This window comes from Mastomys coucha, unplaced genomic scaffold (assembly GCF_008632895.1).
Source record: "Mastomys coucha isolate ucsf_1 unplaced genomic scaffold, UCSF_Mcou_1 pScaffold11, whole genome shotgun sequence".
Lineage (NCBI taxonomy): Eukaryota > Metazoa > Chordata > Mammalia > Rodentia > Muridae > Mastomys > Mastomys coucha.
This window is the reverse complement of record NW_022196893.1, coordinates 14,825,932-14,839,504: the sequence shown is the minus strand read 5'-3', so window position 1 is coordinate 14,839,504 and position 13,573 is coordinate 14,825,932. Positions and strand designations below refer to the sequence as shown.

The 13,573-nt window shown below is 46.0% G+C and overlaps 1 protein-coding gene across 2 annotated transcripts in view; it reads left to right on the top strand.

Moving 5' to 3' along the window:
- Positions 1 to 13,573, top strand: part of Efcab6 (EF-hand calcium binding domain 6) — a 203,569-nt gene that overhangs the window by 34,554 nt on the left and 155,442 nt on the right. For both annotated transcript variants that reach the window (XM_031351264.1, XM_031351255.1), the window contains exon 5: positions 12,364 to 12,455. In XM_031351264.1, the coding sequence (XP_031207124.1) occupies positions 12,364 to 12,455 (92 nt within the window). The remainder of the gene's footprint in view (positions 1 to 12,363; positions 12,456 to 13,573) is intronic.

Sequence of the window (13,573 nt, the reverse complement as noted above, 5' to 3'; positions counted from 1 at the left end):
TCAGCATCCGGGTGCTCATAGTTAGCACACAATTGCGTGCTTGCCATTTTTCCTTTGAAAACTCCTATATAAAGGTATTTGGTCAGTTTATATGTATAAAGATTGATTTGTTTACTTACTTTTTAATTTTTTTTTTTTTGACAGGGTCTCACTTTGTAGCCCTGGCTGTTCTGGAACTCACCATGTAGACCAGGATGCCTTCGAACTCAGAGATCCTCCTGCCTCTGCCTCTCAAGTGCTGAGATTAATGGCATGTACCTCCAGAACCAGCTTAAATATTTTTTAGATTATGTGTTTGAGTGTGTGTGTGTGTGTGTGTGTGTGTGTGTGTGTTTGGTATATATGCATATGGAGGCAGTGCCTGTAGAGGTCAGAAGAGGACATAAGATTCCTTGGAGCTGCAATTACAGATGGTTATGAGCCACCTGATACAAGTACTAGAAACAAAATTGGGGTTCTCTGCAGGAGCCGTATACTTTGGTAACTCCCGAACCCCTCAATTTGTATTTTAGAACCTAAGATTTCAGCCCTTGTTCTCATATCAAACTTTATGATGCTTCCCGTGTAGTCTGGTAGTCAGGCATTCTGAGTTCAGCTGCTAGGTGGGGATATGAGGACCTTTGGTGCTGGGTAGGTGCTTTGGAGGGTCCAGTGGTTGCTGTGCAAACAAGAGAATCCGAGTCTGGGTCCCCAGAGCCACATATAAACTGGTGTGGTACTATACATCTGTAGCCAGGGCTGGGAATGGGGGTAGGGGTAGGGATAGGCAGATCTAGAGGCTCTCTAGCCAGCCAGTGATAGAGGAGGCCTCTGCATGTGTGCACATGTGTACACGCACATATGCACACACACAATAAATAAGTACAATTTTTAAAATGTAGGAAGTGAGTAGGTTAAGGAGCATCCACTATGTGCAGTAGTGGTGCTAGACATGGGCTGGGGCTGGGGCATGTATGGAGGCTAGACACTTCCCTTGAGGGGCTCATAGCTCAGGAGGCATGGAGTTTAGTAAGGCTTGGGACAGTGGTCCTTACAGGGAGCCTGCTGTCTGTTCCTGAGGTTGGGACGCCAAGAAGTCTGTCTGGGAGGGACTTTTAAGTTCTCTGCTGTTGAGTTTGAGGCAGATGTTAGTGAAATGATAGAGAAAGGAAGGTTGTTATGCACAGGTAGAGGGGACAGTCTGTGCTCTCCCAGACTGTAGGAGTTAGGGACAGTGTGCAGCTGGGAGGATACCAGGGCCTGAGGAGGCATGCGCTTGATGAGGGGCCTTGGGCCAATCACTCGTGTGCCCCAACTAGGATAGTGGAAAGAGTAAAAAATTTCTGGTTCAAGCTCTCAGGGCCTTGAAGGAAAGGAAGATAACATCAGCAGGTGTTCAACACCAGTAAGTCTGTGAGGATCACGACAACATGAGTGCAGGAACCAGCCGGGATATCGGGAACGTTCTTTCCAGCTCAAGGACTGAACTTGTGCACGTGTGTGCACACACATGTAATCACACTTCCTTCCTTCCTTCCTTCCTTCTTAACAGTAGTCTGGCTTCATGCTACTCTGGGGCTTCTGGCCTATTCCATTTTAGAATGTGATGTCTGCATCGCCCCCAGGGCGCTTTGCATGTGATTAACACAGGGAATGAGGAGCTATGAACAGAGGTGTTCAGTGGACAGAACATGCTACCAGGTTCTTGTTTCAGCCCCAGGAGGTCGTCACGTTTCTCCCACTGACTTTTTTTAAAATATGTGCAATTTAGTTGGGTGTGGTGGAACGCACCGTAACCCCAATACTAGGGAAACTAAGGCAAGGAGAGCTCAAGTTCCAGCCTAGTCTGGGCTACATAGAGAGCTGGAAGCCAGCCTGGGCTATTGAGTGGTGTGACTTTTGTTTCTTCTTGTACAGATCTTATGGCTCTTCCTTGGAGCAGTTCTGTCCTTCAGGAAGTAATCAACCATTTTTAGTCAAAAACCTTTAGTTTTTTCTTCTTTCAGCATTTGGTATTGCCCCTGTGGCTGCCACTGATCTCTGTTTTAGAAACATTATATTCTCTGTAATTTTGAGAGTAGATATCAGGCGTCTACCAATTCCCGAATATGCTAGGTTTTCCCTACCCTCCTGGTGTTGCTACTGGTCTGTCATCCTCTGAGGCTGCAATTTTAGACATTGTGTTTATGTGTTTGTTTGTTTTTTAAAGATTTATTTATTTTACATATATGAGTATACTGTAGCTGTCTTCAGATTCAGACACACCAGAAGAGGGCGTTGGATCCCATTACAGATGGTTGTGAGCCACCATGTGGTTGCTGGGAATTGAACTCAGGACCTCTGGAAGAGCAGTCAGTGCTCTTAACCACTGAGCCATCTCTCTAGCACTAGACATTGTGTTTTAATGTCCTGCATTTCACATGGCTCTTCTCTCTGCTTGTTTAGTTTTCTGTCTTGTTTGTCTTTCGTTTACTTCCTTAAGCACAGTGGAAAGAGTTGCTCTCAAGTCCTCGCCTGGTACACCTGATACATTGCTTATCTCTGAGCTGCTCTCAAGTCCTCACCTGGTACACCTGACACGTTGCTCATCTCTAAGTTGTCCCCATGGATGGTCTTATTTGTTGAGAATCGTTATATTTCATGGTGGCTCATATTTGCGTATGTCTGGGTAATGACACAGACCAGATTTCTCCAGTGAAATGTTGTGTGAGCCAAACAGGTAAGCTTTCTAGCAGCCCCCTTAAAGGGTTAATAGTGGGCTAAAATGAACCTCATTTCTTATTTATTTGTTTATTTTGGTGTGTATGTGTGTGTGTGTGTACATGACGTAATGTACATGTAGAGTCAGTGGACAACTGTGGGAGTTAGTTCCTTTCTTCTACCATGTAAATCCTAGGAATTGAACTCAGGTTGCCAGTCTTGGCAGCAAGCCCCACTATCTCCCAAGCCATGTTGCTGGCCTAGGACTTAATTTTAATGATGGTTTTATTCAATCATAAATGTTCAAAATACTATTATATATCACTGTTTGTATGAAGTTGTTTGCATTGTACCTTCTTTTAACATCTGCAGTCTTTAAACATGGTGTGCACCCACAGCTTACCACAGTGTCACAGACCTGACTGACTCTGACATCATAAAACTTGTGCTCGAAGCATCAGACTAACGCCTCCACTTTTCAAACGTGCTTGGGCACCTCTTAATACCAGAACCCATGGAGTTTTTGAAATTTAGGTTTATTAGCACTAAATAAAGTGAAAAGCAGTTCATCACTTTCACTGACCACATCTCCAGTGAGCGGCAGCCTCAGGCGGCTCCAGTGCAGCCCTGGCTTTTGTGCATCCTTTTGCCTTGCCTGCACAGCGCAGAGCTCGCACCTTAGTTTAGATCTTTGATGTTCATCTGAACCACTTTGACGTTTGTGCACACATGGCTCCCTGAGCTCAGCTTGACACTTGGACTGCTCTTACGGCCAGACAGTGGGTGTCTTCCTGGCCAAGCCCCCCTTAGGGGCCATGATAGTTTTTGCTATTAGTCCCGAAAGACAGAGTTTTCTCCCTCTCTCGCTTTAAATATACTATTTTATTAATTTTTGGGGAATTTAATATGTACATCATGTACTTTGATAACATCCACCCCTACTTCTCCCCAACTCCTCTCAGATCCATCAACCTCCCAACTCACGTCCTCTCATCTTCTAATAGCCCCTAAGTCGAGTCTGTGCTGCCTGCACATTCCTGGGTGTGACTATCCACTGGACCATGGTTGACTCACAGCCTGTCTCTCCCTCCCTATGTGCCACAGGCTGGCCCCAGCTCCTCAGCTGGGGTGGGGGCTTCTTAGGCCCATCTTCTTCCATGCTGGAATGTTGACTGGCCTGATCATGTGCAGGTGTTGTGCCTCCATCACGCTGTTGTGAGCTCGTGAGCACAATGGACCTGTCATGTCCAACAGACCCTGCTCTGCTCTGATCCACTCTGACCTCTGGCTCTTAAGAACTGTCCACCCTTTTCACTATGGCCTTTGAGCTGTGTGTGTGTATGTGTGTGCACGCGTGTGTGTGTGTGTGTATGTATGTGTGAACATATTGCACATATCTGTGCATGTGCTTGTATGTGTGTATGTCCACATATATGTGTGGATATGTGTATATGTTGTGTGTGTATGTGAGTGTGTGCATATTGTACATATGTGCATGTGCTTATGTGCATACATATGTGTGTATGTTGTGTGTGTGCATGTGTGTGTGATATAAATGTGCCATTTGTTGATGAACATCCCAGTGGCACTTTTTCTGTGCACCTTGACCAGTTGGTTGTTTCTGCCTAATCCGCCATCCACTGCCCAGAGAAACTTCTCGGCCGAGGTCTAGGAACCGCACTAGTTTGTGTCCAGATTTCAAGAGTAGTTTGATGCACTGTGCAATAAGCAGGGTAAGGTTGTTTCCCCCACTGGGTTTTAGGGAACCAGTTCTGAGGAGCGACTATGACCTGGCCTGAAGCTAAATACCATCGAGAGCTGGAAGCTCTCTCCCACGTACCCCTTCTAGGTTTCAGCTCCCTCTAAAACCCGTTTCCCCTCTATTCCAGAACTGCTGGTCTGTCACCGTCATGGCCTTTGTGTTTTGAAAACCAAGTCATAGGCAAGTTGAGTGTAGAACACAGAGAACACCTTTTTCCTAAGCTATTTGAGAAAAAGCTGCCTTGTTACCCACAGGCGTGGTGCTGTGAATTTCTTTCATCAGGGTGTTGCCCCCATTAGCCACAACCCAGCCTTACCTCATAACTCCCAGCCCGGCCTCAGGCAACAGTGCCTTTGCTCCATGCCCACCCTGTAGGTCCAGGTCACGGTCAGACCCTGCCCTTGGTCCTGGTACCCATTTGGTCCCTGTCAGTCTGAGCCAGTTCCCATCTTTCCCAGACTCTGCCTTTAGCTACTGAAGGAGTCCCTGTGTGGGTTTGCCTGGGGTTGCCTCAGGAGTGTGCATTGGCAGCATCTCTCTGGGTGTGTCCCAGCAACCTTGTGTTTTGCTTAGGTCGCCCTTGATTCCATTGTGTCCCGGAGCTGCTGATGCTTGCCTTGGCTACTTCAAAAGGGAAATCTGTCAGGCTTTCCGGGGTGTGCACTTTGTAGTTAATATTCCATGAGGGAAACTTTGAGATGAGTAAATATTCCGTTTCTCATCTGACTTTCAATCTGTTCACTCACTGTTTACATATTTGCAGGGACTTGAGGTCTCCTCATAAGTGGGTTATGAATCATTATTTATTCACCTCAGTGTTTAAATCATCCCTGCTCAGCCAGCAGGAGCCCCTCTAGTCTGCTTTCCACAGCCTTGGACACAGCTCCATTACTACGAGGACGTTTTTTGCTTTCTGTATCCCCCTTGCCTGAGTCCTAGAATTGGGTGACTCTCAGGGTCTCAGATCTAGAGATGCTAGAGAAGGTCTCCCCAGAGCTCTGTTAATTGTGTGTAAATGGAGGAAGATGCCAGGAGCCAGGGTCTAGGCAGGGGGTGGCTCACATCACTGGGACCCATCACTAGAACCTTCTCTGTGGGCACAGTTCTAGGAGTCCGTTGGTTCACACAAGTGCTCCCCTCACTGACAGTACCTCCACTTCTGTGTCACGCAAAGCCCAGTGTTCAATCCTGTCTGTGTCTTCAGTTCTCCGCCAACATTCTAGGGAGCTCTGTCCCTCCTTTTCCAGTGTCATAGCTGCCTGCTCAACGAGCGAGGAATCTGGACTCCATCATCCCCAGCATGTTTCCTTGCCCAGCCTTAGCATGTTTCTGTTACATGGTTCTTCTCCCAGCATCCCTTCTTGGTTTTGGAGGCTGTCCCACTTTTTCTTCCTGCAGCAACCTGACAGCAGAGGGCGTCGCATGCTGAGCCAGAGAGACCGGCTGCTGTCTACATTTTTAATAGCAGCTCAATTAAGATTGAATGTATATGCCCTGAATACCTAATGAGCCCATGCTCATTAGGAGTCATCCTCCCCCACCTCTTCATCTACTGGGAGCGACTAATCCACTCATTGACACTGGAGATGCCAAATGTTTATTTATTTATTTTTATTTTCCTTTCTTCCTTCCTTTCTCCTTTCTTTCCTCTTTGCCAGTGGCTCACTGTATAATCCCAGCGTGCCTAGAACTCACTATGGAGATGCAGTTGCCCTTAATCATCTGCCTGCCTCTGCCTCCCAGGGGCTGGGTTTAAAAGGAGTGTGTGACCTTACCTGGCAATGTGGAACATTTCATATAAATGGGGTCACAGCCTGTGGTGGTTTGAGTATGCTTGGCCCAGGGAGTAGCACTATTAGGTTTGGCATTGTCGGAGTAGGTGTGTCCTTGTTGTAGGAAATGTGTCACTGTGGGGGTGGGCTTTGAGATCTTTCTCCTAGCTGCCTGGGAAACCGTAGACTTTTCCTAGTGGCCTTCAGATCAAGATGTAGAATTATCAGCTCCTTCTCCAGCCCCATGCCTGCCTGAACACTGCTGTGCCCTCGCCTTGATGATAATGGACTGAACCTCTGAACCTGTAAGCCAACCTCAATTAAATGTTGTCCTTATAAGAGTTGCCTTGGTCATGGTGTCTGCTCACAGCAATGGAAACCCTAACTGAGCCACAGCCTGTGTGTGCTTCTGTATCAGGGCTCCTTTCTCTTAGCATGATCAGAGCTCACCTGTGCTGTGCTGGGCAGCACTGGCATCCTCCCTATAGCTGTCTGCAGGTCCCACATGTTCATGTGCCAAACTCTCCAGCCTTTGGGTTGTTTCTGCTCTCTGATGGTTATGAATGTGGCTGCCATGAATATTGACTCACTCTCTTGGGGACCTGCTGAGGCTGGGGTATCTCTAACATTGGAATATTTCTGACGTATGAAGGCCATTTGCCCTTGTAAACACTGGGTGTCTCCTCTGAAGCCTGATGTGTGACAAACACTTTACACCAAATGGAGAATTAAAATATAATCTCTGGCTGGGCATGGTGTCACATACCTTTGATCCCAGCACTCAGGAGGCAGAGGCAGGTGAGGTGACACCCTTCCTCCTCAGTTGGTAGCACAATTGAACATGCGTAAAACCAGTAAAAGATTTCATAGTAACCTGCGCTAGGAGTTAGAATAGAGTTTCCCAAGCTGTCTGTACATCCTTTAGCGCTAGTGTTTTTTTGGAGAGCCTTATCAGGGTGCTTTAATGTTGGAGCATCTTAGACTCTACAGTAGCCTGCTCTGTGTTTTCATGAGGAGTTTCTGAGTACAAACATGGATTCCTGCACCTGCGCCGCCCTCCTGTTGCATCTGTATCTGCCTGTGGAGAGGCAGGAGTTGAACTTTGGCTGCATTTTTCTCTTGCTCCCTGTCTTATTTTGGGTGACAGGGTCTTCCACTGAACATGGAACTCGCTGATTGGCTAGACTGGTTGACTGCTAAGCCTCACCACCCGCCTGTCCCTCTGACCCCTCAGCGAGGGGTTCCAGGTACGTGTTTCCATGCCTAGTCTTTCCACTGGTGTGTGGGATCTGATCTCAGGTCTTCTTGCTTGTGTAGTAAGCATTTTACCGCGCAAACCATCTCCCCAGCCCAGGAATAGACCATTTAAAGAAATAACGAAGTCTTGTGAGCAAATGGATTTCAGAGAACTAAGTTCTGTGTGGTCCCTCTGGTATTCTAACGGAGAGAGCGAGGCTGTGGGAGTTCTCAGCCGGCTAGACACAGATGGTGGCACTCCCTCATCTCCAGCCTAAGAGCTTGCTTTCTGCAGTCCACTTGCTTGTGGACGCTTGGGAATCTTGTACACTGATAGCAGGTCCCTAACTCCCGCAGACTTCAGTGTTGAGCAGAGCCTTCCTGTCCTCTGTCCAAGGAGCTTAGCTCTGGACACCAGTCACGGCAGGCTGCCATCTGCAGTTAGAATTGAAATGTGCTGTCAGGGATTATTAAAGCCTTTGTCCTGGTAGTGCAATAGGACAATAGGATGGCTCAGGTTCTGGAGTCGCAGACCTCTGGCTCTGACTGGCAGCACCGTGCAGGGTGGCCATGGACTGTGGAAAGGACTCTGCTCAAGGTGACTCCTGTCAAGCCCCGAAAGTTGTCCTGGGCCTGTTTATTGGTTGTAATCTGGGAGGTATCTTCTTTCATCTTTTTATTCTCTCTCTCTCTCTCTCCCCACCACCCCTCTGTGTGTGTGTGTGTGTGTGTGTGTGTGTGTGTGTGTGTGTGTATGAAAGTTGTCCTGGGCCTGTTTATTGGGTGTAATCTGGGAGGTATCTTCTTTCATCTTCTCTCTCTCTCTCTCTCTCTCTCTCTGTGTGTGTGTGTGTGTGTGTGTGTGTGCTTGTGTGCTTGTGGAGATCAGAAGAGAACTTTAGATGCTGTTTCTCAGGCACTGTCCACCCTGTTTTTGAGACAGACTCGCTTATTGGCCTGGAATTTACCTCACAGGCAAGACTGGTTGGCCAGTGTGCCCCAGGGTCAGCCCATCTCTACCTTCCCAGCACTGGGGTTATGAGCACCTGTCCCCATACTTAGCTTTCTAAATGTGGCTTCTGGGGATTGAGCTTGGGTCCTTGCAAGTACTTCACTGACTGATCCCCCACCTCCACCCCCAGGTCCCCCCCCTTTTTTTTCTTTTATCTTATCACCCAGAACATCCAATCATGAACCACACATCTGACACGATCTTTCTCATCTTCTGTCAGGTTAGGAGCACTTTGAAGTACCTGCTGCTTGCCTATGTGCGAGCACGTGCAGCACTAGAAGCAGCAGTCACAGGTGCTCCCGTGCAGGCAGAGCTTCTCCACAGGCAAGCCATAAGCCCACATCCCTCTGGTCTCGTTTCCTAGTTACACACGTTTTAAATTGGGAAGAGAAATGTATCCTTTGGGGAACACTGAGATAACCACGCTAGGCCTTGCCACTTCAAGGCAAGGTAAACACCAACTCAGTTGTGCAGACTTTGGAATCATTAGCTGTGAGGGATGCTGTGTTACATTAAACTGGATGAGACTTTAATAAGATATTTTTATTGGTCATATATACATTCTAGATCCATAGTCCTTCTTGGGTAATTATCTTCATTTTAAAAAGTTCAGCTTTGTATTAGAAATAATTTTGAACTTATAGAAAACTTTCCATAAGAATGATACTTAAAAGCACACTTGTGGCACAGGAATCCTTAGGTCCCAATGCTTTGAGCTGTCTGGGGCACAGCCTTCCCCTCACTTTCTTCTCCTGGGATCTCTTGTGTGTGTGTGTGTGTGTGCGTGCGTGTGCGTGCATGTGTGCATGTGCACATGCACTCACTAGCAATATACTCAACATGTGTACAATGTGCGTGTTTTTAAAAGACATTTATTTTTATGTGTGTGAGTGTTTGCTTGTGTGTATGGTTATATACCATGTGTGTCCAATGCTTGTGGGGGCCAGAGAAGGGCATCAGATTCCTTGGAATTGGTGTTACAGATGGTTGTGAGCCACCATGTGGGTGCTGGGAACTGATCCTGTGTTCTCTGAAAGAGCAGCCAGTGCTCTGAACCCCTGAGCCGCCTTCTCGGTTCAGGGCATAAAGATTTACTGTACAAAACCAGATCTTCACCGCGCCGTTCCACACACGTTTGTAGTGCTCTTTTGTCACATTTGTCTCCTATCACTCACTCACCCCCCCCCTTCTTCCCGGCAGTCCTCCCTTTACACATATTATTTTACACTTACTCTTGGCCACAAGGCTGAGGGATGATGTGTCTTTCATTCTGAAGTTTAGGCTGCGTGTATGAGGAGGCATGTCTGCCTGTGTTTGGCTTACCTCACTTAACACGATGACCTCCAGTTCCATCCATTTTCCTGAAAATGACGTAGTTTCATTCTTCAGAGCTGAATAAAACCCCATTCTATATATTCACCACGTTTACCCACTTCATCCACTGATGAATGTGTAGGCTGCATCCATAGCTTGATTATTAATGGTGTGGTGATGAACACGGATGTCTAAACATCTCTGTGGAATGCAGATTCCGGGTCCTTTATTATGTCCCCAGGAGTGGTACAGCTGGGTTACATGGCGGTTGTGGTTTTAGTTTCTGTAAACACCCTGCATGCTGATCTCCATGGTACTTACACCGATTTCCATCAGCCTTTTTAAGTTTTTCTTTTTTTAATGACCGTAGTGGGATAGAAACACATTGGAGCTTAAAAAAAAAATGAACCTCACTTAAATTTTTAATTTGTGTGTGTGTGTGTGTGTGTGTGTGTCTGCGTGTGTGCATCTCTCTGTGTATGTCCATGCTAGTGCACAGGTACACATCTGTATATGCAGAGGCTAGAGCAAGCTCTCAGTGTCTTCCTCCCTGGCTTCCCACTTTACTGCCTTGTAACAGGATCTTTCACTGATCGGGAAGCTCACTGTTTTGGCCTCAAATGGTTGGCCAGACAGCTCGTGGGATCCACCTGCTTCCAGTCCCTAGTGTTGGGTTTATAGGCATGTGTATCTGTGTCTTTTTTTTTTTTTAACCTATTTTTGACTTTTCTATTTATTTTTAACATTGGTGCTGAGAATTTAAACACAGGTCCTTCTGGTTGTAGAAGAAGCCCTCTTACCCACTGAGCCAACCCGAGGCCCACATTGTAGATTAAATTTACATCTCCCTGGTGGCTAGGGAGGTTGGACATGTATTTATTAGCCACTTAAACTCTTGAGAGCAGCTTGCTCAACTCATTCACCTGCTTACAGATTATTTGTTCTTATGGTATTTAATCTTTCAAGCTCTTTATATACTCTGGTCACTCATTCCCTGTCAGATGACTGGCTGGCAGAGCTTTACTCCCGCCCCATGCCTGCTGCTTCTCTCTGCCCATTGGTCCTTTGCTGCAGAGAACTTTGCAACTGCGTGCTGCTGGTACTTTCAGAAAGCCCTTGACGGTGTATGTTTCTTTAAGCATTTCTCCTGCATTGTCCTTCAGGGCTCTCAGAGCTTCAAGTCTCACAGTAATGCCCTTGGTGTATCCATTTTTTTGTGCAGGGTAAGCCAGGGATCTAGTTTCAGTCTTCCACTTCGGGCTGTCCTGTGTTTTCAGAGTGGTGGGTTGAAGGAGGCTGACGTCTCTCCAATGTGTGCTCCTGGCTGAGAGCGAGTGACTGTGTGTAGATTTCCTTCCGGGTCCTTCAGACTGTCTTATTGGTTGGAGGCTGTGTTTATGTCAGCTCGGTGCTAGGTTTGTTGCCATGGCTCTGTAGTGTAGTTTTTTGTTTGTTTGTTTTTGTTTTGACTCTGGGAAGAATGTTCGTGGGATTTTAGCAGGGATTGTACTGACTCCATAGGTCACTTTCAGGAGTGCAGTTGATTTCATGAGGTTCATTCTTTTGATGGTTGTGCATGGGAGGTCCTTCCTATTTTCTAGTGTGGTCTTCAACACACTAAAGTGCATTTCATTTTCTGGAGAAAAGTCTTCAAACATCAAGGAAATTTGATAGTCTCACCATTCTTCATTCTGACTTCAGGATATATAATCCTTAACAACAAGGACTAACTTCTCATGTAATCATAGTGCAGTGCCAATCTTAATTGATTACATCATTTTATTTAATCTGTAATTCATGCCGGCTCACTTGACCCGATAATATCTTTTTAGAACTTTTGGGTCAGCGGGGTGGCTCAGTAGTGGGTTAAGGTGCTTGCCCATTACCCTAACAACTTGAGTTCATTCTCTGGAACACATATGGTAGAAAAGAACTGATTCTGTCAAGTGTCCTTTGATCTCCCCACCTACACTGTGGCATGCAGTCTCTTCCCCAAGAAATCAATAACCACAATTAGAAATTTATTAGAGCCAGGCAGTGGTGCTGCACACCATTAATCCCAGCACTTGGGAGGCAGAGGCAGGCGGATTTCTGAGTTCAAGGCCAGCCTGGTCTACAGAGTGAGTTCCAGGACAGCCAGGCTACACAGAGAAACCCTGTCTTGGAAAAAAAAAAAAAAAGGAAAAAAAAATTTATTAGAAAATAGCTTTACATAGTGACAGTTTCTGCCTTGACACTAGATGAACATCTCTGCTCTCCTCTCAGCTAACAGTTGCACATAAGCACAGGCAATGTTTGCCCAGATTCTGTTTGATTTGTATGTCAACGTTAGATTAATCTCAGGTCAGAAGTTGGGTGGTGTTGTAAACACATGTTGGCTTTTCCTTGGGCACAGACTAATCTTGCTCTTTGCTTTCTGAGGCCATGTATCCGTTCTGACTCCCAGCAAGGACCCACAAATGTCTAACAGTGTCTGTTCCCTTAGCAGCTCTGGCATTACAACATTACAGACACAGGAGCCTGGTGTGCTGTCTGTGGCCGGGGTCTCAACTCTCTAACATGTTTTTGTTCTTCCTGTCTGACCATAGATCCCGATCACCAGCTTGGGTAATGTGCCGTACCTTGAATTCCTCTCCAGGTTTGGCGGTGGAATTGATGTAAACATCAGTGGTATAAAGAGGTAAGTCTTTTTCTCTTACCCATATTAACATTTGACATTTGAAATGATGTATGGAGTCAGGACACAGGCCATTAGAACCAGGCCTAGTAACAGTTCTGTGTCTGTGTCTACATCTCTTTTTTTCCTCTCTGAGACTTGCTGTGTATCCCATGCTGGCCTTAAACTCATAATCCTCCTGCCTCAACCTCTCAGGTGCTGGGGTTTTCAGACTACACCACCACGCTTGGCTTATATCTGCATTTCTTAGAAAACGCATGGGCAGAGCTTATTTGTGTAATCCTTACTGGATTACTACTGAGTCAGAATTTTATTTAGAAGGAAGAATGAGGCTGTAATAGAACATAAACATAGCAGGTGAAGTCATGTTTAAAATATCCCTTATATGATGTATTTTAAATCCGAAAATAATGGGTTTTAATGCTAGATTTGAAACACATTGTCTTTTGTACATTTTTGTGCCATTCATTAGAAAGCGAGTGTTTAGTTGGATGGAAATAGGATATGAGAGGTGTTGTAAGTTCACCCCAGTGCTTCAGGATTTTAGCACAAATGTGGGGTTCACTGGCTCACTGCAGCTGGTGGGCACTGCCACACAACCTTCAATGACTCGTCAGCAGGGATGTTTTGGGTTTCAGTTTATAATTTAGGAAATACTGTTTTAGTAATAAAATTCTACACTGCTTATCTGATTCTGGGAATAAGCCTTGTTTTCTATGAAGTATTGCAAACAATTACAGTAATTAAATTTGGGGGTTGGAAGATGACTCAGCAGCTTAAGAACCCTTGCTGCTTGTCTTAGTTAAGGTTTCATTGCTGTGAAGAGACATCATGACCATGACAACTCTTATAAAGGAAACTATTTAATTGCGGCTGGCTTACAATTTAGAGGTTTAGTTCATTATCATCATGGTGGGAAACATGGCAGCATGCAGGCAGACATGATGCTGGAGATGGAGCTGAGAGCTCTACATCTTGATCAGCAGGCAGAAGAAGGTGACTGTGTTCCGCACTGGGTGGAGCTTGAGCACAGGAGACTGCCTTAGTCAGGGATTCTATTCCTGCACAAACATCATGACCATGAAGCAAGTTGGGGAGGAAAGGGTTTATTTAACTTACTT